The 27,874-nt window shown below is 41.2% G+C and overlaps 3 protein-coding genes across 3 annotated transcripts in view; 1 reads left to right on the top strand and 2 right to left on the bottom strand.

The window, feature by feature from the left end:
* Window positions 1-1,281: 1,281 nt before the first annotated feature.
* On the bottom strand, window positions 1,282-4,361 carry tssc4 (tumor suppressing subtransferable candidate 4). Its single transcript, XM_020585804.1, has 2 exons — window positions 4,223-4,361; window positions 1,282-3,699 (listed from the first exon to the last, which is right to left on the bottom strand). The coding sequence occupies exon 2, from the start codon at window positions 3,655-3,657 to the stop codon at window positions 2,743-2,745; it is 915 nt and encodes a 304-aa protein (XP_020441460.1). The 5' UTR covers window positions 3,658-3,699; window positions 4,223-4,361; the 3' UTR covers window positions 1,282-2,742.
* A 940-nt stretch (window positions 4,362-5,301) lies between these two features.
* shcbp1 (SHC SH2-domain binding protein 1) lies at window positions 5,302-13,204 on the top strand. Its single transcript, XM_020585799.1, has 13 exons — window positions 5,302-5,656; window positions 6,760-6,987; window positions 7,084-7,199; window positions 7,703-7,911; window positions 8,296-8,391; window positions 8,473-8,703; window positions 8,810-8,987; window positions 9,396-9,516; window positions 10,030-10,161; window positions 11,104-11,222; window positions 11,449-11,535; window positions 11,888-12,026; window positions 12,541-13,204. Exons 1-13 carry the CDS (start codon window positions 5,482-5,484, stop codon window positions 12,849-12,851), a joined length of 2,142 nt encoding a protein of 713 aa, XP_020441455.1. The 5' UTR covers window positions 5,302-5,481; the 3' UTR covers window positions 12,852-13,204.
* Window positions 13,205-14,684: 1,480 nt separating this feature from the next.
* spg21 (SPG21 abhydrolase domain containing, maspardin) overlaps window positions 14,685-27,874 on the bottom strand; it is a 17,156-nt gene continuing 3,966 nt past the window's right edge. Inside the window, exons 3-9 of the mRNA XM_020585801.1 lie at window positions 23,650-23,811; window positions 20,649-20,729; window positions 18,699-18,844; window positions 18,499-18,607; window positions 17,154-17,261; window positions 16,926-17,066; window positions 14,685-15,460 (exon numbers count right to left, since the gene is read on the bottom strand). Of these exons, the coding sequence (XP_020441457.1) occupies window positions 15,335-15,460; window positions 16,926-17,066; window positions 17,154-17,261; window positions 18,499-18,607; window positions 18,699-18,844; window positions 20,649-20,729; window positions 23,650-23,811 (873 nt within the window). The 3' untranslated portion in view covers window positions 14,685-15,334. The remainder of the gene's footprint in view (window positions 15,461-16,925; window positions 17,067-17,153; window positions 17,262-18,498; window positions 18,608-18,698; window positions 18,845-20,648; window positions 20,730-23,649; window positions 23,812-27,874) is intronic.

Here is a 27,874-nt window from a genome sequence, read left to right as displayed (position 1 = left end):
TTTTTTGTTATTGTTGTGTCTCTCACTGTTCAAATAAACCTACCATTGAAATTGTAGACTGGTCATTTCTTTGTTAGTGGGCAAACTTACAAAATCAGCTGGGGTTCAAATAATTTTTTCCCTGACTGTATTACAGATAATACAAAATCCAGTTTTTGGTTTACAAGAAAAATATAAAGTGTGATTCTGTCCCAGATTGTTTTATTTAGCACAAGTTTGGGTCTCAGGTAATAAACTCAACTGGCAATTTTTGCTGGCATGTGAAATTTTAGTATTATATTTTGTTATAATTTTGCATCACATATAAATTTTTGATTTGATCTTTTTAAAAATGTTTTACAAAGCAGGTTGAACTAATTTCTAAACAGCTTTAGTTCACCAAACTACATGTCTCCCTAGCGGTTTCATTTAAAATTCTACAATGAATCTAATGTGGAAAGTGTATTCTGGAAAGATTCAAGATGAATATCATTAGTAATAAAAAAATATTCATGTCATTTTGTAGATTAAACAAAGAAACTCTATTTTTCTTATTTTTTCACTGTTTGTATACCAGTTTTTTGGAATGGTGTGCATTTTTTTCTGGTTGTGGTTTGAACAAGACTGAATAAAAACTGGATGTCAAGAATAGAATTGACATTGTTACATATGAAACTGGCCCAGAAAATCTAATTCAATTTGTTCACATATCCATGAAAAGATCAGTGGTGCATCACTTGAAGAAAAAAGGATTGGACTTGGGTGTACCTGACAGCTCCATTCTCGTTTGTCCCTCTATAGAATAAGGTAGTATAGCTAATGAATGGATGAATAACTTGAAATATGGTTTATTTTTTATTTTTGTCAAATGATGTGGCTAGAAATGTAAATATTGTACACTTATTCTCATTGGCAATGAATCACATTTTTCACTTTTTGTACAATAAACACCCTTAAGGTTTTCTGAAAGGATGGCACAGAGGACAATACAAATCTTTTATTGAACGACAAACCATCCCAAAATACAGAACAAGACATGCAAATCAAATAAGAAACCACCAGCTCACGGGGTCTGATGCCTCTCAGTCTGAACAGCTGAGCATAAACTGGATCAAACTTTTACTGTCCTTGGCTCATTTTTTTTTAATTCAAACTAAAACTGAAGTAGTTTTCAAAAATGAAAACCTCTGTTGGCCTGATCCCTTTCAGGCTGATTTGGATTCAGTTAACTGTTTACTGAACCCCACCCCAAGTATGCTGCCATTCCGCTGCCACCAGAAACCGTCCCATACTAAGACCAGCCGAGTGGCTCTCTGCCTGGGCTGCCTGGCACCAGTACACGTTTGTGTTTCCACTGCAAAATATGAGTGTTGCTCTTGCAGAGTACGTCACAGTGCCCTCTTCATGTGACCAGAACATACATCAACAGTAGGTGCACAACAGAGCAAACATGGATTTGACAAATATAGCTTCTGTATTGGCATCCTTTTGCTTCTTCATAATGTGCTGCCATCTTCTTTATTTCTTTTGTTTTAAAGGGAGCGGCTCTCTTTTTTCAGCTGAGACACTTCCTGTTGTTCAAGTTTTCTCTCAGAATGCAGTGACGTAAATGGCCAGGTTAGGGATAGGGTTGCACGCTTTGGGACCTACTGCTCAGGGCCAGATATCACTCTTTTCAGCCCGGTTTCAGCATGAGTACGATCCAATGGAAACACGCAGACCCTGCTATGGTATGGTATGGGTATGGTGTGGTTGCCAGTGGCAGTGGACTGACGACATTGCTACTGTTAACCTGCCAATCTTTCATTTCCAGAATATATTCTATTTAGAGAAATAACAGATTAACCCACCAAGTCCACAGGGATGTTTGTAATGAGGTCTTTGATTTCAGACAGAAGTAGCTTCTCACTTCTTCTTGACTGTTGATGTATTCTACTGGTGGCCTTTATCTGCCATAGTGAGCTAATGCAGCTAACATTAGCTCTATGAGTTGGTTAAAAACAGACTGAGGCAAACTTTTAAAATGGTGAATTTTTTAACAGGACTTGTCACCCCGCAAACTGTAATTAAATAATGAAATGCTCTCTGGCCTTTTACTATAGATACTTAGCCAGACATGCTAACAACTAACTTCAGAAACACAACAGGTAAATCCCAAATCCCTTATTTGATCATTCCTCACTTCAGTCATCCTGAAAGCCAGCCCTGTGTGCCATCTGGAGGACGTAACAAAGCTCTTACTCCTGCTCTGAGAATCGAGGGGTGAGGAGGTTGCTGTAGGAGCCATAAGCAAGGATACACAAGAGCGTCCTGCACAGAAGTCTTTTATTGACCAATGTGCCCCTTTATCAAAAATGAGTTGGTGATTGGATGCTTCAGATGAAGGCTCTGAGAAAAGGACATCTCATATCCATAGGAACAACCTCTCTCCTCACATTTTTTCCTCACTTACATTGGTTAGACTAAGACACAAGGAAAGGATGCAAGTTAACAAAACATGGATGCAATTAAGGGAATTGGGATTTACCCAACTTCTCAACTGGCTGCAGTGATGTACAGGTGTACTACAGTACAATGTGACATCACTGTCAGGTGTCATTACAGGGGCACACAGCTATGAATCACACTGGGTGTGGTCAGAGGCGACATGGGACATACAACCTCTGCTGTTAATTTAGTGTGTAAGCGTGCTATGGAACAGGTTTGAGAACAGTTAGATTTGACTGCTGTTTGTATTATGACACTGACAAAGTTGTGTCATGGTTAGTTGTCCTCTTGCTCTGAACTCTTCCTGTAGTTTTTACTTTTTGTCTTTCTGAAGGAGGTGAAGCCAGGGTTGGCCTCTTTTTCCTCCTCCTCACCTTTTTCTTTCTGCAATGGTTTCAATGTGTCCAACTCTGGCTGACCCACAGCTCTCCTCATGTCCTTTTCCCCCTCTCTCGGTCTTTCTTCAGTCTCTTCTTCACTGTGGTCTGTTCTTCTTACTCCAACCTTCTCTCTCTCCCTGCACCTCTCATCCTTGTCATCCTCCTCCTCCTCCAGATGACTCAGGTGCATCCCCCTCTCCTTTCCTCTGACAGCTGAGAGCTGATCTGCAGCCTGTTCCTTCAGCAGCCGGTTGGGTTTGCAGAAGATCATCCTTTGCTGGATGGCACAGGTTGGATCACTCTGTATTTCATGCTGCAGACTAGACAGGAATTGGTGAGCAATCCTGCTGTTGTCCCCGTCGCTGGTCTCAGGCACATCCTCCAGACTGTAGCGGGTCCAGCGCTCAGGGTGAACCAGATAGTCTGGGACCCCTCTCTTCTTCTGTGGTGGGGGGCTGGTGGGTGGAGGCTGACTCGTCTTCCTCCTGGGGTGTGGAGGCTCAGGCCGAACAAACTTTCCATCTGTAACGTGGTCCTGGTTCGTAGAAGAGGAGGTCTGCGGGGATATGCTGTCCAGGCAGTCAAAGATACTGTGTCTGCGGTCTGAGAAAGCTGAGCTCCCTCCTCTCAGACTGAATGAAGGCTGAGCAGCTAGAGCAGAGGTCTCAACCTCTCCCTTGTCATTGTCATCATCCTCATGATCCAACTCTGGGTCAAAGGGAGCTCTGCTGGGCCATTCTTCGGGCTCAGAGTCATCGCTGGCTGACAGGTCATCCACATCATTGCTGTGGTCATTTTTCTGATCATACATTTTCACCCAGGGACGCAGCAGCTTGTCTACACCTGCAACCTGCTATGGGTGAGACACAAAGACGTCAGAACAGAACCGGAGCAGCATTTGTAGTAGAAAGAGCTGTGAGACTGATGACGATTTATTGATTGCTTTGGTAAATGTACCCTTGATTAACTTCCACAGCTCAGCAACTGACCAGCAAACATCTGATTACGATCTCATTAAAACTAGTGTTTACGGGGCGAATTCTCCTGTAACCGGGCGCGCGCACACACACACACACACGGAAGAGTGCTTGTGTAGACTATGGATAAATTATTGCACGTAGCAACATGTAAATTAAGGATAAATCCAAATCCTGAAACGAATGGACATCTTTCTGTGGTGCGTCGCACTGAAACAGCATTTAGCTGAACGTCACACTTTCGTTAGCATAACAATGCTAACGAAAGGTATGTGAGTCTCTTTGAGAAGCTTTACATCGGCTCAGTTACTCATATCTCGTGGCAGATATGGTTCTTTTTCCTTTCACACACTTTGTACGAAAACATTTAGAAATGTTGGTTTAACTCCTCGTATTTACCTGACTAGTACTGCCACAACCGTACCAGCAAACAAAATCTTCTTCTACGGGTATTCCGGGTCTCGCCCAAACTACTGCTGCCGTCCAGCGGTGACAAGCTGTAGTTACAACACAACGCACCGAACGTAGGCCCAAAAGTAACACGGGAAATAAATATGTAATTAAGTTCAATAAATGTATTTGATTTATTTATTATTCATTTCTACATTTCCTAACTCATGTAGGTAAGCAGTGTTGGGGAGTATGTAATTAAACATGTAGTTTAACTAGGGCACATTTTGTAGTAGCTTGCTGATGGGACTTCAACTACATTGATATTTGCATAGTGATTCGAGTAGTCACATTACTTTTTTGCCATTTTTGGATTGTTACAAATTCCAGCCGTCTAGACTATTATGTGATAGGTGTGGTTGAATTTAAATACGGATTTTCATGCAAAAACAATTTACCCTGGATTGTAACACTAATATTTCTGTAATAAAATATTTCAGCTGAACAAAGTCACCCTACATAATAAGACATTGTATACTTTTTTGTTCTTACTGTATTAATATAAGATGGCTGTTATAATTTTGTTTGTCATTTTGAAAACAAAGTATGAATGAAAAATACATAATTAAAATAAACAGTAAGTCTATACTATTAAACGTGCCAAAGAATTGGAGAGCATTCATATGGAAGCTCAGTATATGATTTAATATGTTTAACCAGGTGTGTCAGGCCATGCCGTCATAAACCTTTAGAGCCCCACAATAAGCAACACCATTTTCCAGACCAAACCTACCCTTTACACAAAGCATTCCTGAACCCTATCCTCACACAAGCAAAGAGCAGATATGTGGCTTGGTACACAGCATCTGCATTGTATTTGCTCAGGTTAATCAGTGGCATAAACGATTAAATGCATTGTTGGCAGTCTTCACAATTAAAAAAAAATCACATTACTAACGAAGTGTATATTATATATTATTCAGTTTTTTTTTTAATATTATATTTTGCTTTACACAAACAAATGTTCTGCCCATGCTCAACACGCCTTTTATCATTGGTTCAGAGAACCTTGACATCAGGAGGTGGGACATCCGGCAGATAGTTCATTGTGATTGGCTGAAACTGTGCAGACCGGGAATATTTTGAAAGTAACTGGTTGGGCGTGTGCTTTATGTTTTGTGATTTTCTAATTTCTTGACTATTTTAACGTTTCTGGTTTTGGGGTTGTCAGGATATAACAAGAACCAAGTAGTTTTCTTAGGTTCTCCATGGATCAGGAATCCCAGGAAACCTCATCTGCTGGAAAGACTGAAACTTTTCATAATATGTCGGACGTGTTGGTGGTTGAGGGGGAGTCTTTCGTTCACGTTGAACTCAGTACAGAAAACAACAACATTAACGAAGTTTCTGGAGAGAGACATAATAGGTCTGCTGCAACTCGAGGTTTGTATCACGACTTAACATATTGACTGTTAAAACACATAAACTCAGTGGTACTGAATGTCTTCGTGATGACCAGCGTAGTCAGCTTGGCTAGTTAGCCACAGTGACGTTAACGCCTTTCTGCTGTCAAACAAGGCAGTCAATTAACGTAATACCAGCTGCAGTGAAATGAATGTAAATGCCTTTTTAAAGAGCTCTTTGTAAGTCCTTGACTTCTCATAATGTGTGGCTCGATGTAGTAACTTAATCTTTTGTTAGGGAGATTTCAAAACTCCCGACTAGAACAGAAAATCTGTCTCTTGTAAAGAAAGTGCGGAAAAAGACAAAAGCCACCAGGTCGACCATATCTAACCTCGTGAGACGCTTGGAAACTCACCCAGACAGACATTACCGATTATACCGTCATATGACAAGGTTGCAAAAAGCTAAGAGACAATTTTGCTCTTCTTCACTCAAGTTTGCTCTGGAAGTATATATATCTGTATTTAGAGTAAGTTTCCACATGTATCTGCAAATCTACAGAATTTCACGAAGGAAAATTAGACGGTTTGTAGCAGCTTTGTGTGGACATAGCACTGCCACCCCCAGTAGTTAATACACTGGATACAATTCAAACGATGAAAATGCTATGAATAGACATATTATATTAGAAGAGACTTGGGTTTTGCAACTCGTCTCTGCTTTATGTGCAGAGATGTTCATGAGTGGGCTCTGATCATCTGGACACATCTAAAGGATAATTAAACCAAACAGGATGCACTTGACCACAGTCTGGAGTGACACAGCGAATGGTCAAATAGTACATTTGCTGTAGTTATCTGCCTCAAATTCTTGGTTAAAATCTCCCCCCCAGATCTTAAATTGTTTTGCATTACAAAGAATTAGACAATTAGTGGTCAGCAGATCAGACAGCGGTTTCACTGGACAGCTTCCACATATGATTGTGTGTAAATGTGTCAGCATTGGTCACTAATCTCAGTGATGCTGTCTTGTTGAGTAAAGGTTAACAATAAGTTAAAAAGATCACCTGAATTTTGCCTAGATCTTATATAAACCAAAGTTCCTCTACATCATTTTTGTCTTATTCATGTCTCTCTCAACAGCTCTGTTTCAGAATGATGAGCGAAATGATGACGAGCAGGAAGAAGATGAGAGTAATAATGAAGATGATGACGACAGTGGCACAGACCACTTTAACACTGAAAAGCCATGGTCTCGGCTGCAGAGAGCTGAGCGTCATACAGGAGTGACTTCCAATCTTCCTGACACCTTTCAGACCAGCCACCTGCTGTTCTATGAGAGGTTCAAGGCGTACCAGGACTACATACTCGGTAACAGCAATCACACAGTGCAACTCAAACACTGTATAGTATTAGTAATTAGTTAGAGTTGTTAGACACAGTTTTTGTTTGTCTGTTTGTGTATAGGAGACTGTAAGCCCTCTGAGGTGAAGGCTTTCACGGCAGACTACCTGGAGAAGGTGGTGGAACCGTGTGATTGGCTGGCTCTGTGGTCTACTAATGTCTTTGATGTTCTGGTGGAGGTGGGATGAACTATGAACATACACACATCTCTGTTAATATTGTAAATCTATTTTTATTTTCACCCCTCTTGACCCTATTCTCTATCATCAGTCAGGATATCATTTGCTGAAATTTGTAGCCTATTTTCACTGGAACTTTTCCAGTGGCCTGGAAATCATTTACATTTCAGGGGCGTCATTTGTTAAAGCCTAAGTAGAAAGACCTTAGATCTGTGTAGTAGTTGTGTGAAGAATTAGATAAAAGCCTAGAAAAAAGCTCAGTTCTTGCCTCCTGCCTCACCAGTGTTATTCATGGCTGCATGATTGTTTCATAAAGTTATAAAACCTGTCAGATTTTTACACTTAGAAGTTTGTTTGCTATTTGAATCGACATATAACAATTGGAGTTCATCATAAGCACTGACCACAGTTCATTGTTTTGACACAGAAGTTACAATTGAGAAGGCACCAAAAAAAAATCTGTGATTTCAGTGTTATTGCTGAACAGTTGTTGGTGATTTCAGGTGCGTGACGTGGACCTGAAGGATCTGAAGGCCTGTGCAATGCTGGTGTTGCCTCTGCAGTGTGACACCAGAGGCTGTGAACTCACTGAAGAGGACATAAAATCTTTGCTGGAAGTGGCCCAGTACAAAGTGCCACTGCAGGAGCTGCAGGTGGTCTATGAAGAGTCTGGAGACTTTGATCAGACCGCCCTTGCTCTGGAGCATCTCAGGTAGGACTCGGCTGCATTGAGGCTACTCATTGATGTTTGTTCCAGAATCCTAAATGCTAATATCTTCTGACACCTAACCTATGCTGATGTCTGAATGACACCCTGTTAGCTGGATGTAAGCTGAGGGGTCAAAGATTGTGCTGCAGGCCTCCACAGTAAAGAAGCTGCACCTTTATTTATTTTCTTAAATTTAAAATAGTTTTTCACTCACTACCCACCTGCATTTAATTTTACCCATGCCTGTACCCATAAATTAATACAAACATATTTTTTAGCCATTGCACATTATTTTTTGCGTGTACCCGACCTGGTTTGTCCATATATTTAGACAGTCTGATAAGGTTTACTGCCTGGCTGTGCTATGCTTCCTTCTTCTATCTGCAGGTTTTTTTATAAGCACATCTGGAGGCAGTGGGATGAGGAAGATGAAGATGATGACTTTGACTACTTTGTTCGTTGTGTGGAGCCTCGTCTCAGGCTGTGAGTACACTCTGTTGATCTTGTCTTGATGCATGATGGTTTGTCTCCTTGAGTCCTGTCTAAAAGTGTGTCTTATTTCAGCTACTATGACATCTTAGAGGACAGAGTCCCAACAGGCCTGGTGGCAGAGTACCAGTCCTTACTGGAGAAGTGCTCTCAGTGCTTCCAGCAGTTCTCTTTACTGCGCAGTGGCCTTAGCACTGACTCAGACTCTGAGCTGGACAATGTGTCCATGGTGGAGGGTCTTAAGCTCTATGACCAGCTGGAGACTTTCAAGCGCAAACTGCACATCATAGAGAATCCCCTGCTGAGGTAGGAGATCTGTGTGTGTCTTTCAGCCTTCATCTTACTGCTGCTTCTCTGTCTCTCTTGTCTAATTTTCTCCATTGACCTTTAAGTCTGTCATCTCCTGGTCCAGGTACGTCCTGGGCTACAAAGGTAATGCTAGTCAGCAGTGTGTGCAGAGCCGTGGACCCAGAGCATCAGGTGTGAAGGTTGTCCATGTTGTCACAGCGTCCTGCAGCTCAAGCCAGCTCGAGTCTCTCCTCAGCACCAGACTGCTGCCTCTGTGCTCCTCTGGGGACACAGAGATCCAGGTCAGTACCACAGACACATTTGACCAGAGGCAGACAGGTTACTTTCGGTCTGGTGCTTGGTCGGCAAAACACCCAGATTCCTAATTATTCATTGAACTTGGACATTAATAAATGCATTATTGAATCGGTCATCCCTGTCTTTTTATGTTTACTGGCACTAACTGTCACTTTAAAACCATAAATATACTGTATGACGAGCAGCAGATCGGATGAGCTGCATGTAGTGAAGGTTTATTCAGTAAGGTTTGTCAATTTAGAATCAGTTTTATTAAGTTCAGCCTCTCAGTTTGTGTCTTTAAAACAACTTGATATAATATTGTGTTTGGTGATGACCAGGCACTTCTGACATGTTTGCTGTGGGCACTGAAAGCATGACAGAGCTCAAGCATAACTGTGTCGTGTGTTTAGTTCCACAGTGAGCCGGTATCAGCGGTGGAGTCGTGCTATCAGGGTGACGTGATCATCATTCTCCCAGGGATCTACAGCGTGAGCAGCTCCATCTTCATACCAGACTCCATCACTATAGAAGGTAAAAATGCTTTCATTGACACTGAGATCATCAGTTGCTGATCAGTTTTTCTGAGACAGGAGCTTTAAATCTGTTTTTCCCTCCACAGCCGTACTACAGGGTTGTGTCATACTTTATCTTGTGTACAGCGACTAAGTAAATACAACAATCACCATGTCTTAAAATGAGCTGACCATAGTGTTATATCGCTTCTCGATCAGTCAGGTCAGTCACGTCCTGTCTACATTTTGTTACTGAGTGGTTTGTGATAAAGAGCACAACATGGTATTTACTACAGTCAGAGTAATGTATAAATATTTTGTACTCAAAAAGGAGTTGGCAACATGTAAAAGTTGGAAATGTAAAGCAGTCATGACTCAAGAGTTGATTAACCCTTCAAGGAGAAGAGGTTAAACTAGCACCGCTCAGGGAGGGTCTAAACCTGACAAGAGTGTAATCTAACAAGAACACGTTTACTTATCGAGCTGGTGTACACTCACTGACCTCTTGGTTCCTGTGTTGTGCGTGTGCCAGGCTTTGGGTTTCCTGATGATGTGGTGATTGAGAAGAAAGACAAAGGCGACTCATTTGTGGAGACGACAGGAGCTGATGTCAGACTGTCCAACATCAAGTTCATCCAACACGATGCTATTGAGGGCATTCTGTGTGAGTACAGATGAAAGTAAACAAGCCTTCATCTCATTGCTAACACCTCACTGGAAACCTACGTACAGTATAACAAAGGATTTCACTTTGTAAACCAGAAATCTGTCCAGAAGATCCCGTAGAACATTCTACAAATTGTAAATAATGTCATCAAAGTAGAGGTAATAATCTGCAAATGTTGTTTAGTTTTAACAGATTTTTTTTTTTCAATTTGGTGTAATCAGCCAGTGCAATAGAAAACCAACACAGTCGTCTGCTTCTTTAAATCCATTTTACTTTATAACACCTTATGTTTACATTTTGAGTGCCATGGTAATGAAAGGTGGACCTGGGGCTGCTATAGACAGAGCAGTCTGCCTGCCACCCTGCTGATCTGTTAGCTTCATGTTGCCTGATATTCTGAGTTGAATTAAATTGCAGTACTTCCTTTAGGGTGATCCAATACTGGAATGGTTAAGTTAAGTTAATAGTTAAGTTCATGGTAACTTCTGGCTGTGGAGGTGACTGTATAACCTCCACATACAGACATATTATCTTCATCTCTGTGTTTGTGATCACTGGTGTGCTCACTTTGACCCGACATTGCAGTGACGGTGGAGACGCCCTTTTTTCAGTTACTACAGTATTATCATGATTGTTGCTCCCATGTGCTGTGGTGTGTAGGACTGGGTGATATAGCCTCAAAATTATCAGGACATTTCAAGGAAATTTGCAATAATGGTATTTATGACAAAGAAAAAAAAATACAGAAGTGTTTTATCTGTGATTGCAGCTTGCAGGCAGTAGCATTTATTAGTGTAAACAAAATGAAGATTGTGATTATATCCATCAAAAACATATGTACAACAGTAGTCAAAGTCATATTTCCAAGTAATGAAGGGTTTGAGTGTGTAACAGTGGAACGCCATGTCAGCATACTGACATCCTCTTGTTAATTGTCAGGTGTCCGTCAGGGGACTCTCAACATGGAGAACTGCGTGTTGCAGTGTGAGACCACAGGAGTTATCGTCCGAACATCGGCCCGTCTCAACATGAACATGTGTGACCTGTATGGCTCCAAGGTAAGTGTGGTATGATGTTGACTACAGGCACAGACTCCTCTGAGGCTGAACTTCACATATAGTTGTCAGGTTGGTTGTTGTTGGTGAAGTCTGCTGCCCACTGTGGTGAATCACTGTTTTTTTACTAACATCTCCAGTGATACTGGTTTGGGTTGGCTGATACTGTTTTTGTGGATGTGACCGCATACAATATGTGGTTAGTCATGTTGTGGTGGTTTGTGCACAGGGGGCTGGGTTGGAGATTTACCCTGGCAGTGTTTGCAGTCTGGTTAGTAATGGCATCCATCACTGTAAGGACGGGATCCTCATCAAGGTAAGATCAGAAGACTTACAAATATTCAACCTGGAAACTATTACATTTGCTGCTTTGAGGAAACACTTTTTAATTGTCTAGCTTAAAGGATAAGGCTGGTCATTTCCTATACTAATAGTATTTTCACATACAGTGTCGTAAATCACAATGGCGACTCATTATCGTGATCCATCACCCATCCCTATCAGCCACTAGGCTTTTTGAACCATGTGTTAACAGACTTAGAAATGAGACTAAGCAGACACACTTGACTGGATGTAACGAGTAGACATCTGTACAGTTAATCCATAAACACCTGAAGTGAAGTTCCAGTAAACCTCTGTTTATTTGGTCAACATGTTTGTGTGTGCAGGACTTTGCAGATGAGCTGGATGTGATGCCGTCCATTACCATGGAGAACAATGTGATCCACAACAATGAAGGCTACGGAGTGATTCTGGTGAAGTCCAGCACCGGCGAGCAATGCAGAGTTCCTCTGGACAGAAGTGAAGGTAGTCAGTGGCTAGGATCTGCAAATTAATTTTTTTCCACTACTCGTTACAGAGTAAGCACAGCACACAGCCACCTGGGGTTTGGAGCATACAAACTGAAAGGCCAGGCAGAGAAATGTGAAGATCATTGAGCTGAATATGACAAAATGTATAATGACATGGAATCCTTGAGTATACCTTTATTAATATTAATTATTGCAGCCAAACCCATAATTGTAATGAGCCTCATGGACCTTGACTGAAAAAAGGCGGGTGCATGTGCTGCAGAAACTCCTATAAAACTACATCTCCACGTTATTCTGGACTCTGCAGGTCAATAAATGAACATCAAATGATGTGCATTTTCAGAGCAAGACTGATGTGAAGTAAAAGGGATAAAGTCACACCATGACTTTGTTCAAGGTTGGCAGGTCTGTTAAAGAAACAAGCAGATAATAAATCAGAGATCAGTACAGGTAAAAAAAAATTTAAAAAAGTACATAATCAATGTTTAACGGAGCTTTTGTTTCCAAAGAACCCACAGAACAGAAGGCTGAAGACAAAGAGCAGCGAGGAGTTTCACATCCTCTTGTCTCCACATCCGAAACAACCTCCAGCAGCTCAGCAGCTGTTCAGCCTGAGTCCATAGAGAAAAACAGCACAGATGGTGACGTGGCCTCCACCTCAGCCAGGAGGTGGCACTTCAGTCGTCAGCTGAGCAGAAACAAGGAGACGTCCTGCAGCCGACCTGTCCAGAATCTGATGGACCACCAGATCTTTGTCTCAATTCAGGGGAACCAGTTCAAACGCAACGGCATGGGTGACTTTGGCAACTTTTTCTGCTGACAAACGCATTTAGCACACTGAACTTGCACATCTTTAAACATCCATCCACTGAGTGTTGCTGAGCAGTAATTATTTCATGGCTTCATATTTTAGCAGATTTTTTTTTTCTTTTCTACAAATAGAAACTGCTGCTTCACATGCATCCATTCAGGTGTTGTACAGAGATAATATCACGGGAGTAGTGTTGTGATCATTTAGAAGCTGCCCTCGCCCTGAGCCTTGTTCAAGTTTTTATTTTATTTATTCCTCTGGGCTCCTGATGCTAAATGTTTTTAATTTACTTTTACAGTCCACTTGTCACTTTGTTGTTTTGGTGGTTGAACGTCTGATCTAATAAATGATGGTATCCTGAAGCTGGTGGCCTGTAGCACTGTTGTTCACACAAATGTTGGATGCTAGTTGGACTTAACTTGGTGCCTTGGGCATTTTTTTTTTTTAGGTTTGATGGATTTTATGGGTGAGGGAGTTCCTAGTGAAAATACACCAGTTTTATGTTTAGACTGACAGTACACGGGGTCACCATTTGGTTTAAATTGCTTCATGTGGAAATTGTGACCTTAATGAAATACCTGCAGATTAAAGAGTGTCTGTTGACATTGTGTACGTTGTCACCTCTAATCACTTTTATTGCAAGTGTTTGGTATAAAGTTCCACAGTACTGTATCAGTGGAAAGGAGAGACTTTACAATAGTCTGGCTGGTTTATATCTTCTATATTTTTGTTTTTGCTGGGTCTGTGCAGATGATGGTGGCTTGAACACAGCATGGTCGTCAGACTGATGCTGTTCATGCTCTAATTGCTAGTTATAAAAAAACAAAACAAAATAAAACCTGAATAGAAGTCACTACAACTCCCACATACTTGTACCTATAAACATGGTCGAGCAGGAGGGACAGTGCAGCAGATTCAAACCTTCAGTCAGGTGTAAAGACCCACCTGACTGTTCTTTTACATGTAACCAAATTCATAAAACATTTAGCAGCATTCACCTCTACAAACGATTCAACTCACTGTTCAATATACTGGGTTACTTTTCATTTCTGCTTGGCAGAGATGTTCAAAAAGTTACCCATTACTCAGGCAATGAAAATGACATCTACTGACCTCATGGTGGTACTATAATAACCACCTAAGTGGAGTTACTCAGCTGAGGGAAACTCTGTTCCAGACAGATGATTTTAACTCCGAGTCAGTTACTGTGGTAACTTGGGCTCTGAAGCTAGAGATAGTGGTCTGTGACCTCTGATGAGATATCCAACGGTGCATTCATCCTCAGAAAGAAATTGGTACGTTATACGTGACTCAGTGGACAGTACTGCATGGTGGTGCTGTGGTTGGCACAGCCTACTCACACCAAGAAGGTTCTGGGGCAAAGCTGCAGAATCCACACGTTTCAAGACGATGTGTTTAGATCCTGCTTTTAGTATGTAAAGTTCAGAGTCATCCTTCAAACTAAAGGTTTCATTTACTAAATGGTTTACTTAACCAGAAATAGAAATACAGTGTTAAAGGTTGTAATATATTTTATGTGAATGTTCTTTTTCTGTAGCCTACACAGCAGGCCTGCAAAAATAATGCCTTTTTTCCCCACCATGATTCAGCAGCAAACAGCAGACAGTGACAGACTGCAGGGGCAACAGAGTAGCTGTTAACAGCTCCACTGTGTTCACCAGCTAGTCTCCGTGTCTGCCGTTTGCTGCCGAGCAGCCAGTGGACAGTGTCCCGACAGCAGTGAGAGTGAACAAAACAGTAAGACTGTGGTCCAAGCAGATACTGAACTTAAGAGGCAGTTGATAAGTGTGTAACTGTGATTAATATATGTCACTGCATTTCCACCTTTGTGTTGGTTTATTCGTTTCTCATAAAGCTTTAGTAAATGGAGCTTCAGCAGGTCAACAGATGATCCTGTTATAAGGAGACACTGGTGAGTCAAAGACTGCATCTGAAAGCTGTACGGCTCTTCTCTGCTCACAGCCACAGCATGTTTCAGTCAGTTCACCACTGGGACACAAGAACTGCACAACGTGAAAATCAAAAGTTACTGTAAAGGCTCCAAAACAAATAGAAAAAAAAGGTGTCATTTCATCCCAGTGAATTACACAAACAGTCAGATATGATGTCTCTCCATAACCAGTCTAACCATTTAAAAGGTGACCAGTTCACTGCTGGCAGTGTTAAACCATATTATATATTTTACACAAACATGGACACTTGAGGCAAACAGTTCAGGCAGATTATGAGTGCAGCAATAATCAGATTCATTCCAGATAAGGCAGAAGTCATACATTTTAAAGAAAAGCAGCTGAGAAACATTTATGTACAGGTCAATATTAAAATATTGCTTCATCTGTCAAATAAAAATAATCCCACTCGACTCTGTGGTTGATTGTTGAGCTCCATAGAAAATCTGGAGAATGTCCTGTGAACTGCGAGAGAAGTGGTTGGGAATGTTCAGAGGAAACAGCCGTCAGGTAAAGGTCGTTTCACCGCTCGTCCTCAGAGTCCTGGTTACAGCTCAGGTGACTCTCCTGCACCTCCAGCTCCTCAGCGCTCACCATGTCAGAACTGATGGCGGCGTACCTCGTCCCGTGGAACTGACGCAGGTGAATCTGTACGGAGTCAAAGCAGCACAGCTCAGTACAGTATCAGTGAGTGGGGAATTAACAGTATACAACAGGAAAACATCACAGTGGTCCATGATCTAAAGTCCCATTCAGACTGGATTTCTGTCTGTAGGGGAGTGTGAGGTGACTGAAACATGACCTGCTCAGTGATCTAAACCCAGTAAGAACTGCAGTCACAGTAAGCTCCTGTTTTTCTGTGACCTGGCAAATCCTCCTGTCATGTTAGTGTACCAGATGAGCAACACTGACATTGTTTATTCTTATTTCCTCTTTTCATTACTTCTATAGTGTCTTCCCTTTTGGGTTTGTTCCATTTCCTTCTGCGTGAGCTCTGTGTTGTTTATAAAGTGTTACATAAAACACATGCAGTTGAAGTCGAACACTGCATTTTTTTTTTTTTAACTCAGTGAAATCTGACTCCTGCATAAAAACAGGAAGTCCAACATGTTTTTGCTAATCTGATCAATGGAAACTTCCCGACAACAACAGAGGTGCATTAACAGACCCTGTCAAAGCTCATCATGTGTGCTGCTAGCTTTTAGCCCTTGGGTTTAGCCCATGTTTGTTTATATGTAGTCAAATTGCCCACATTAAATGTTGCTGAGTTAGTAGCATAATATGCCGCAAATATTAGCAGTTCCTTCGTAAGGGTCTGAGACATGATGCCACAGCATTAACAACATGTTGAAGGAAATTGGGCATTGTAAGTGGAATTCCGCACTTTGGTCTGATGAGTCCAAATGTGAGATGTTTTGTTCAAACCGCCATGTCATTGTGAGACACAGGGCAGGTGAATGGATGGCATCTGCATGGGTGGATCCTGGTGTGCAGCATGGTGGAGCAGCTGCCTTTGTGTCCGATTCAGTGCCACCATATCACATATACATCTTATGTCCTGCCTTTATAAAGTGAATTGCAACTGGATTTTCCACATTACCTTGTCTAATACTCGATGTGTGGTCACTAGTGCATATGCACAAAGAGCAGGATGTTTTGGCAACATAGGTAAGGTCATATGGACTTGATGAGATATTGTGGTTCTACTTCAAGTAATCACACCTGGTGTCTCAACATCATGGCGTGTGTGGATGGCTGTGAATGCACTGCATACAGCTGCCACAGTTGTGAGTCCCAACAATGACTGTGGGCAAAGGTGAGATTAGATGGACACACATCTGATTTAACCAGACTGTCACAGAAATGAGGGGGTCTTCTAAACACCTGTTGGTGTCAGATCTAAAGAGAGATTTTAGTTTCGGACATACCAAAATGTATTTATGATTTTACCACATTCTGATCCTCGAGTTTTCTAATCACCAGGTTCTCAACTCTAATACAACATGCACATAAGATAAAGGTGCTTCAGAAGGGATTCAGAGCCCTTCACTTTTTGCACATTTTACTGTGTTAGATTTGATTTGAAATTGGACAAAACCGAGGGGAACTGTACCTGTATGTAGAGGTTGACCTCAGCACTCCTGGACAGGTACGGGAAGTTCCCCCCCGTTTTCAGATGGGCTCGCCTGGCATTAGGATACAGTTTATACATCTCCTCTTTGGCCTCCACTGACAGAGCACTCTGATCAAACACCTGAACAGTCACAGCGAAAACCTATAAATCAGCTTCATGTAGCAGAAACAAACTTGGATAGATACTGGTATAAGTCATCCTACTTACATCTATAATGGTGACAGTAACGTCTTTTATTTTGTGCGGCTCCACATAAGAGTTCTGACAGTTCAGCGTTAGCCGTGATGCTAACTCACTTTGGTTCAGACTCTCCAACTACAGTGCGCACACACACACACACACACACACACACACGGAAGAGAGATTAACATTCAAACATAAAGACATAATATATTTAAACTTAAAGAAACAAAGTGGGCACCTGGTTAAAAAGGAGCAGTTGAAATGCACTTCATTTCTTTACAAACAAAGGGAAACAGCTAGCCTGACTGTCCACAGTCCACAATGTGCACTTTTAGGAAGAGTTTTATGTTTGCAACGTTTCTTGACAAATAGGGTTTCGACAGCCCGATTCGACTCCGCAGCGGGTTGCCAGATACAGTAAGTGAGCACAAGAATTAGTTCAGGACTCTTTACCAAACCTGACCACTTCACTGTTACGACGACGCTATGAGAAGCTGCTACTTCACTACATCCAAATGTTGCTAACTGTGACACAGTTAGAGCACACAGAGGAATGCCCACTACAACCAGATGACCCCATACGTTTGTGAACAGGCACAATGAATTAGCTAAGGCTAATGCTTATGCTAAGATAAGTCAGACTAGATGTTTCCAGTCTTTATGTAAAGCTCACATCAATCACTTCTCTTTAAACACACGCAACACAAACTCTGACAGACGTCTAACACCACTTAAAAAAAAAAAAAAAAACTCCCAGTAATTTCTGCTTTCTCTGATGTGCCCAGGCTGTCATGAGTCAGTTTTGATTGTCAATCTCAATAGGGTGGGTCTTATGTAAAAGGAGCCTATCACAGGGCAGACACCAGGAGAGAGAGAGGGGGGTAGAAACTAACAAGATACTGGTGCGCTGCAGATAAACACAAAGAGCGACTTGTCAGTGAGACAGTGATGGGGACCGAGTGTTTTCATCTGAAGCAAACACATCAAAGTGGTCTGATATATGCTGACAGGTCTCAGTGGTGATTAAATCCTGTAAACCTAACTTGTTAGCAGTCCTACCTGTGCTGACAGTAGTAACGCATCACCTCTACAGGCTGCTGTTTAAAATCCCTGAACATATTAACTTCATCTACTGGGATACATTAAAGCCCACAGTATTACTGAGTGTACACAAAGCTATGAAGGAAATAAAAACAATGGCTCAATCAATTAAAAACTAAATCTTCCTCTCCTGTTTTCTCCTCAGACAACCCAAGAGCTACATTTACCTCAAGCCAACCGCTGTTCCTCTGACTTCACACTCCTGTATGTCTTTATGCTACAGGGACACATTACACTTACACACAGCACCTCCCTAATGCCAACTTACCCTGTCAACCATGAAGTCAATTGCATCTGCCATTTTAGTATCCACAGGTCCTTTAGCAAAGTTCCCCAGAACAATCTTCTTCAACATGAAGGCTGGCATCAACCAGAAACTGAGGACCAGTGGGGAAACAAAACATTAATACATTAATGACGACTGCAAACGATGACGTGATAACGTGTGAAGGAGTCTTTACATACTACCTGTTAGCTGTCCATGTGTGATTAAAGATGGAGGTGTCACTGAATGAATTACACAGGACCAGTGAATGAACTCTGGGAGATTTGTGTGTGTACTCTGCAAACTTCTGAGCCAAGAATCCCCCAAGAGATGCCCCGAACAGATGGACCTGAAGGTTCAAGCGACAGGACAGGATCATTAGCACACAGAGACAGAGTGTACAGGAGACATGGGTTATTAGTTTGGGCAGTGATGAGCCACCACTCTCATAGGGCAGATATGACCCTGTCAGCAGTTGGACAATCAGCTCCTGCAGGGATTTTTTTTTCCCACAGGACAAATTCCATATTTAGCTGATTTTTGAAATCAAATGAAATAAATCCAGCCTCTGCAGCAAACAGACATTAAACATGAGCCGTTCTTCAAATGTTAATTCACTGTTACTTTTCATTTCATTACCTTAAAAAATAGAAAAAGTCTAGTATGTGCAAAAATTGGGCACCCCCTTAGTCCAATATAGAATGTGTTATATAATCTATATTCCACATTCAGTGTGTGTGTGTGTGTTTACCTCCTGTCTTTGCTGAATACATCCTGTGGTGTCTGCTATTCACTTCTGTGTTTAACACACAGTTATTAACACACTATGGTAATAACTAGCTTAAAAAGACAGGATCACACTTCTCAAGTCTGTCTTAACAATCCTCACAAGTCCTTGTGTACACTGAAAGAGTTGCTGGTGACTGTAGTCACTCCTGTTCACACTGGCTATGAGGAGGTTCCTTCCTGACATGATCTGGAAGTAAAAGATGGAGACTAACTCCACAGGCCTTGCATCACACCTCATCTGATTTTAGCCATCTGTTTTAGACCTACCTCCAGAATCCCTATTTACACTCAGTGGGACTGTGGATTTGGTCCTCCATCACCCACTGTACACTGTTATTGCTTTAGGAAGAGGTTGCTTAATGTCTTGGTGTGAACAGGAGGATGGGAAGAGGACATGTCAGTACTGCTTCCAAAATGTGAAAACTGATCATTCACATGTTGTGACTTGCGTTCAGACACAGTTAAAGTCTAGCAGCCACAGTATTATGTGCAATTCTTTGTATTTTCTAAAGCAACAGTGCTCTATAAAACCTCTGTAACATTTGGAGTTTGCAGAACAGGGGTTGAACCGTGGGCCAGTTTTGTTCATCACTGTTCTGTAGTTTGCAGGCACAGTGGAGATGATATGTCGTCTATGTTTCTTTAAGTAATGAAACAGATTTATAAAATGTGTTTTCTTAGGGTCATATCCAAGATGCCATTTTCCCATGAGCTAGTAGGAGCTAACAAGCTTACAGCAAACATGACTCTTATTAAGGCTGCAACTAATGAACTTTTGTCAAATCTTCGTGTGATTATTTTCTCAATTGATTAAATATAAAATATCAGAAACTGAAAAATACATGTATTTATTTATGATACTGCCCACAAGCCGCTATTTGCCTCCCACTGGTGTTGAGACCGTCTGCTGTGTTTTTACCACGAGGCCCATTATTATACTCAGGCAGGAGCAGTCTGGGTCCTGCTGAGTGTTTTTATATATTTCTTATTGGGATCCAGAGTAATGTTTGTTCATTTATTTCAGATTTCTGTTATCATCATCTTCATAATTCCTGTTAGTGCTACTAGTTTCTAAAACGTTTTATGGAGAAGTTGGCTATTTTTTCCAATAGTATTTGTCTAATTTGCCTTTGCCATGAACATGGTATGCCAGCTGTACTATAGATTGCTGTTTATTTACCTCCTAATGTACACACACAAACAGCTCATATCCTTAAACCCTCCACTACATGTTACTGGACTGTAGAGCTGTACCTGGATTCTTTTAAACCCGAGTCCTGTGTTGTTTGTCTACAGACAGTCACACTGTCCTACCGAGATATTTTCAGCTAATTTACAGAGAAATCGGAGTCAGACAGACTTACTTTATCCAACTGCAGGTGATCCAGAAGCTTCCTGAAGCCATCACAGAACTCAATGAGATCCCAGTAGATTGGATACTGCAGCTGGAAACAGTCATGGTGGAATTATAAGGTCTATCACATAAAGACAAGTTCATCAGCGCAGCGTCTGTTCTCATATGATATTTTGTGGAGACAAAGTTCTTTTTCAGCTGACACACCTGAGAGATTTGGTGTACTGTCTTCAATGAAACATGAACTTGTCATCACATGTGGGGAAAATAGGTCCTTCTCAGAGGGCTGGTTCATAAATCACACGATTAGGTAAACCTGGTTTGTTTCAGGAAGTCAGGCTTATTTTCAGGAAATTAAACCGAGGAGCCTCCAGCTCTTAATGGATGGAAACCAGCCTTCACATGGCCGTACTGCTGACCTATTATCCAACACTAATTACTGTGTATATTATTAAAACCCCAGTATGTCAATAAATGTATCCAACAAAATAGAAACAAACAAGGATAACTTTGAAAGTGAAGTCTGGTCTGGTACATCAAGCAGGCTCTTGCAGACCAAATGGCTTTAGACCTCAGGACTTACTAGGAACTCGGCTGTCAAGTCTGAGAGTCTGTGGTACGGTGAAGTGAATGAACATTTGGATTCAGCCCACATAATACACAGTGTGACCTCTGAAAACCTCTGTTATCTGGTTCATTATTACTTAGAAATATAATGAAAATAAGCATCAGACTTTTTTCCACGGAGAATGATATTTCTCCAGTGCTTTATGAGCTGACTCAGCGTTGTCACATTATAGATGACAAAAGGTTTTTATTGCTTGGTTTCCATCAGATTTACAACTACTCCTGATGACCTGGGACATGTGACTCTAGCTCACAAGTGATCAGCTGTAAAGATAGAAACCTTACATTCCTTCTGCGAGTTGGATAAAAAATACCCATAACTCATAAAAGACTACAGTGCCTTGCGAAAGTATTCGGCCCCCTTGAACTTTGCGACCTTTTGCCACATTTCAGGCTTCAAACATAAAGATATAAAACTGTAATTTTTTGTGAAGAATCAACAACAAGTGGGACACAATCATGAAGTGGAACGAAATTTATTGGATATGTCAAACTTTTTTAACAAATAAAAAACTGAAAAATTGGGCGTGCAAAATTATTCAAATCCACATAAGGGATGACGGCAACATTCATAGATCCTGGAATGCACAATGAGGGGCAATGTTCATTCCTATTACAGAGGCCCACTGAAATTTTTTTGAGGAAAAGCTGTGTTAGACTGCATATTGTTTATAGTAAAGTATTTTTATATACAAATATAAAAATGAAAATGTTTCTGGAGTGGGACTTTAATTAATTATAGAAGTTGTGCAGAAGCTGCCCATAGCTCTACACAGTGATCCATGTGTGTACTGTATGTGTTTCTATGCTGCTCCAAATGAGTCTGTTCTGGTTCAACTTGTCTTATTAAATGAGCTTAAAAATAAAGTGACACCTTAGTTATAAAACACTGAGCAGGCTGTAACACACAAGAGTGTGTCATCCCAAGGAGCACTGTGCAAGCGATAATATTGAAATGGAAGGAGTATCAGACCACTGCAAATCTACCAAGACCTGGCCGTCCCTCTAAACTTTCAGCTCATACAAGGAGAAGACTGATCAGAGATGCAGCCAAGAGGCCCATGATCACTCTGGATGAACTGCAGAGATCTACAGCTGAGGTGGGAGACTCTGTCCATAGGACAACAATCAGTCGTATACTGCACAAATCTGGCCTTTATGGAAGAGTGGCAAGAAGAAAGCCATTTCTTAAAGATATCCATAAAAAGTGTTGTTTAAAGTTTGCCACAAGCCACCTGGGAGACGCACCAAACATGTGGAAGAAGGTGCTCTGGTCAGATGAAACCAAAATCGAACTTTTTGGCAACAATGTAAAACGTTTATGTTTGGCGTAAAAGCAACACAGCTCATTACCCTGAACACACCATCCCCACTGTCAACCATGGTGGTGGCAGCATCATGGTTTGGGCCTGCTTTTCTTCAGCAGGGGCCGGGAAGATGGTTAAAATTGATGGGAAGATGGATGGAGCCAAATACAGGACCATTCTGGAAGGAAACCTGATGGAGTCTGCAACAGACCTGAGACTGGGACGGAGATTTGTCTTCCCACAAGACAATGATCCAAAACATAAAGCAAAATCTACAATGGAATGGTTCACAAATACACATATCCAGGTGTTAGAATGGCCAAGTCAAAGTCCAGACCTGAATCCAATTGAGAATCTGTGGAAAGAACTGAAAACTGCTGTTCACAAACGCTCTCCATCCAATCTCACTGAGCTCGAGCTGTTTTGCAAGGAGGAATGGGCAAAAATTTCAGTCTCTTGATGTGCAAAACTGTTAGAGACATACCCCAAGCGACTTACAGCTGTAATCGCAGCAAAAGGTGGCGCTACAAAGTATTAACTTAAGGGGGCTGAATAATTTTGCACGCCCAATTATTCAGTTTTTTATTTGTTAAAAAAGTTTGAAATATCCAATAAATTTCGTTCCACTTCATGATTGTGTCCCACTTGTTGTTGATTCTTCACAAAAAATTACAGTTTTATATCTTTATGTCTGAAGCCTGAAATGTGGCAAAAGGTCGCAAAGTTCAAGGGGGCCGAATACTTTTGCAAGGCACTGTAAATCCTGAGGTTGTGTTCACTGATGAATGGAGAGAGATAGAGGTAGAAATAGTTTATGAAACACTATATATATAAATATATATATACACATTGGCAGACTCCCCCAGCGTACAGAGTACCTTTTTATGTACAGGTGAGAAACTTCAAATGAGACTTTTGGTTCTCCCTATAATTGATCAAAGAGGGTCACACTTTATGCGTGCCACAGTAGTGTAAAAGGAAAAAAATAAAACAAAAAAATTTCCAGTGTGACAACAGAGATGACCCAGATGTATGGAAACAATGTGAAACCCTGCCCCATGTTGGGGGCTAACTCACCGAGATGACTCTGTAGCCCCAGCCTGTCAGAGCCAACACCTGCTGGAAGAACACCTCCGCTGTCCCGCTGACTGGAGGGAGGAAGATGATGGGACACCTGATGTTCTTTGGACCAGCATCATACAGTGACCACACCTTACTGTCATCATCATCGACAATAACCTGTTGGAGATGAAATCAACACCATGAGGAAAATACGCCCTGCTAAGTATGTCCATCAACAGTAACAGACTCTTTGTGATGGAGACAAAACAATACTCGTAATGAAACAACTAACTTGTCTCAGTTCTGATGTCACTGTTTAATTAAAGTCTGGGAGAAAAGGACAACATCCATGTAGGACTAACCAGGATGAGAATAGTCCCACATTTAGAGATGAAATGATTAGTCTACTGGCAGAAATCCCATCATTAATACTCAAATAACTTGCATATTTTTCAGAGTCCAGGGTCTCAGATGTGATTGCTACCTTTGATGTGTCTAACTCAGAGTGCCGAATCCACATAATAACTTCACAATATATTTTACACAAAAAATGGGGAAGGTGGGTGTCATTCTCCATCACTCACATTAGAACCATGCTAAGAAGAGATCTGTTAATGTCCAGTCGTGAACAGGGAAGAAGATCTTGTTTCCCTGACTGTTATTTTAAGACAGACTGGAAAAAATGTAAATCCACATGTTACACCAGGGGTGTCAAACTCAATCACACAGGGGGCCAAAACTCAAAGCACACTTTAGGTCGCAGGCCGAACAGGATAAACATTTATTGAACAGACTAAAACTAAATGTTTTTTGAACATAAATATTAATCGAAACAGACAGGATACAGTATTATTCCAAAATAAATACACAAACTTAAACTTAAAATCAGCAACCGCATTTCTGCTAAGGCTTACATTTGCAAACAACTGCTTTTTGACTGAACGTCGCACACTTTCATCATGCAGCTCTTCAGAAACTCTCCCTCGGTAAATGGCTGGGCTGATTTGGCTATCTCCTCTGCCACAATAAAACCTGTAGCTGCACCGGTTTAGTTCTAGCTTCGTACAGATGTCTTCAGAAAGTTTTATTTTTTTGTCTCTCTCTCCGCTTCCTCTGACACCATGAAAACTACAGACAAAGTGACAATAAAGAATCTTAAACGTGTACAAATAGAGGCACATGAACATCAAGCACAAATACATCATATATACACCTCTTAAGCACAAATACAACATATAAAGTACATTTTACCGTTTGTGCCTCTAGAACCATGTGCAGAATAACACCTTTGGGGCTGTATGTCTCTTCTCTATGTCCATGTTGACTCTGTCCCATAATGCCACATTGGCGCCCCTCACTCAACTCCAGTCACATGGTTGACACATACTGCCCTTCAAAATAAACCTCTTTACCAACAAAAGTAATACTCTCACCATTAACAACAAACATAAACCCACATTTGGACAGTTACACTCCCACCAAATTACTATGATTTATGAAATCCTTGTGCAAACATTTGAATAAATCTAGTAATTTCCAAACTTAAATGATCAACATCTGTACAAACACAGTTAACGATAGTCATAATCATTTTTGTTGTTTTCTACAAGCACCACTAATTTATGAATAGGACGCTGAAGAATGGAGTGGTTGGTGTGTCGGTGACCCTCTTTTGCTCTCTATTTCCTGTTTGTATTGTGGCCTTTTGTACCAGTCCATCTTCATCTGTACACACATCAAGTATTCTTTTACTATGGCTTGCAATATGTGTGTTGTTTTGACTTCGGGATCACCCACCAGAAGCTCTGGGGTGGATTTTGGTGTGACAACATTTACACTCACAATATGAAAGTACATACTGTAGCCTTCTCCTGGATTTGCTGAGCTCTCAGAGCTCTGATGCAGAGGGCATTTACAGGACGAGTGCATTAAGCAGCAACACCGTATATCCGACCTGCCTGTGGCCGCACTGTGTTGTCTGCTGTCATGGGCTAGGAAAATATACAGTGTTCAGCAGAGTGCTAGGGTCACCCAGTAGCTGTCTATGTACACTGCATGGTACATAAGCTACATCTTGTTGTAACTGAGGTTTGCACGGTGTGCCAGTGTCTGTTGTTTTTCCTCTGTAGCAGAGAGCCTGTACACTTGTTTTGGCCAAAGTGGGACTCATCCTATCATCTGCCAGTTGCAGAAGCAGCTGGGAATCCAAACAGACTTTGAGTGACACAAGATGTAAGAGGAATAATGTGGTAGCTGTGAGGAATTGAAAGCTATTAAGACTACTCTTTTTGAATTTTCAGTGCCCTCGTGTCACAGACTTGGTGAGGCACCAGATTTGCTTCCAACAAGACCAAAAGTGTTCTTTTTCTAAAAAGTGACATAACTTATGCTCAAGATTCCAGTGTTCTACAGGCCAGCATCAAGGCACCGACAGATATGAGAAATCAGTGTGAAAGTATGTGGCAAGAGATGCCACATACTTGGAGAGTTACTCTTGATCTCTCTCCGTCTACACTGATCTAGCCCATACTGGAATGGCCTTGGTACAAACGACTTCCAGTGATATCTCTTTGGGAAAACTTAAAGCTGTTGCATTGACTGTACCCAAACTTCATCCCAAGTGCTCAAACAGGCCCCTTCACTGTCAGTCGGAACAGATGCTGTTCATTAAGGTATAAGCACTTTTATTTTTGTTTTCACCGTCAGGCTTTGAGCAGATCATTAAGTGTGTTCAACTGTGTGGACCACTTGTTTGAATAAAAACATAATGTCAACCTAATTTATTCAGAGTACAAGGTGACATCTTCAAACATCTTGTTTTGTTTAACCAACAGCCCAAAACAGAAAGATACCCAGTTTGCTGTGACAGAAATCAGAGAACCCCCAACTATCTGACACATGGGACAAACAGTACCAGCTCCAGATACATGCTGGTATTTTTAAATGAAAAGTAATCAAAACAGTTTCCCATAAATTTTTGGACAACTGACTAATCGATTAATTGCCTAGCGGTTGAAATTTTATAGCAGAACAAGAAACTCTACCACGAGTATGAAGTCTGAGGCTTGCTGAATTACATTATCACATTTTACAGAACTGATCCACAACAAGCCTCCAGGAATAGCAATGGGCTCATCACGTACTGCTCACTGCTCAATCAATCAAGTGGCAGTGATGCTCATAATGATGATCAATGCTGGAGCTTCACATTCACCAGTTTACATCACAGAAGGTGTTTCAGTAACTAGAGTTGTAATAAGCAGTCCAGTATTTAGTTATCAGCAAAATATTCATCAGCAACTATTTTAATAGTTTAAGTCGTTTCAAGCAAACATTCCAAACACTGGCTGGTGACAGATTTGCACTTTTTTTGCTCAGATATCAGATGATATGAGGCACACATTTATACAAGATGAAGTAAAAGGAAGTGAGAGGCTTGCAAAGTCTAAAACAGAACTGTGAAAAACTGACACATGCAACATTAGTCAGTGCACCTCAGCTCGGGCCAGTGGGTCTGCACCCCCTCAGGGCAACCACAACACAAAACCAACTTTACTCTTTCACTTCTCCAATAGTTTGTGTGAAATACAGTGGGTACGGAAAGTATTCAGACCCCCTTACATTTTTCACTCTGTTATATTGCAGCCATATGCTAAAATCATTTAAGTTCATTTTTTTCCTCATTAATGTACACACAGCACCCCATATTGACAGAAAAACACAGAATTTTTGACATTTTTGCAGATTTATTAAAAAAGAAAAACTGAAATATCACATGGTCATAAGTATTCTATGGAGTTGCTGTGACACTCATATATTTAACTTAGGTGCTGTCGTCGCGGAGACTGAGAGCTAACGCTACAGCACCTTTCACACCACACAGTTCAGATGGATGGAATAATTGAAGATTATTTCAGGCGTGGGTCCGTTTTGAGTGAATTCCAATGGCTGTTTGTTATCCAGTGCACGCTACGCTACGGTAAAGGGTGCTGCAGCTCTCTGTTTCCGCGCCAAAAACAACCAAACAGGAAAAAGAATAAGTACTTCCGCTTGACAGGCTTACGTCAAGATACTTTGAGCTATGTAGGAATTTTGACATATATAAGTCGGAATTTCGAATTAGCTATGTAGTTATTCCGACTTAGCTAAGTCAAAATTCTGACATAGCTAAGTTAGAATTTCTACTTAGATTTACTTAAGTCATTATTTCTACTTAGCTATGTCGGAATTTCGACTTAGC

Source organism: Monopterus albus, unplaced genomic scaffold, assembly GCF_001952655.1.
Source record: "Monopterus albus unplaced genomic scaffold, M_albus_1.0 scaffold377.1, whole genome shotgun sequence".
NCBI lineage: Eukaryota > Metazoa > Chordata > Actinopteri > Synbranchiformes > Synbranchidae > Monopterus > Monopterus albus.
The sequence above is the reverse complement of the archived record's forward strand: the minus strand, read 5'-3'. Positions and strand labels throughout refer to the sequence as shown.

Bases quoted from the DNA above. Each gene is read 5' to 3' on its own strand.
- tssc4 (XM_020585804.1), bottom strand. From the start codon at position 3,657: ATGTATGATCAGAAAAATGACCACAGCAATGATGTGGATGACCTGTCA.
- shcbp1 (XM_020585799.1), top strand. From the start codon at position 5,482: ATGGATCAGGAATCCCAGGAAACCTCATCTGCTGGAAAGACTGAAACT. The intron at 7,200-7,702 runs GTGGGATGAACT...TGGTGATTTCAG, and splicing joins TCTTTGATGTTCTGGTGGAG to GTGCGTGACGTGGACCTGAA. The intron at 8,988-9,395 runs GTCAGTACCACA...TCGTGTGTTTAG, and splicing joins CTGGGGACACAGAGATCCAG to TTCCACAGTGAGCCGGTATC.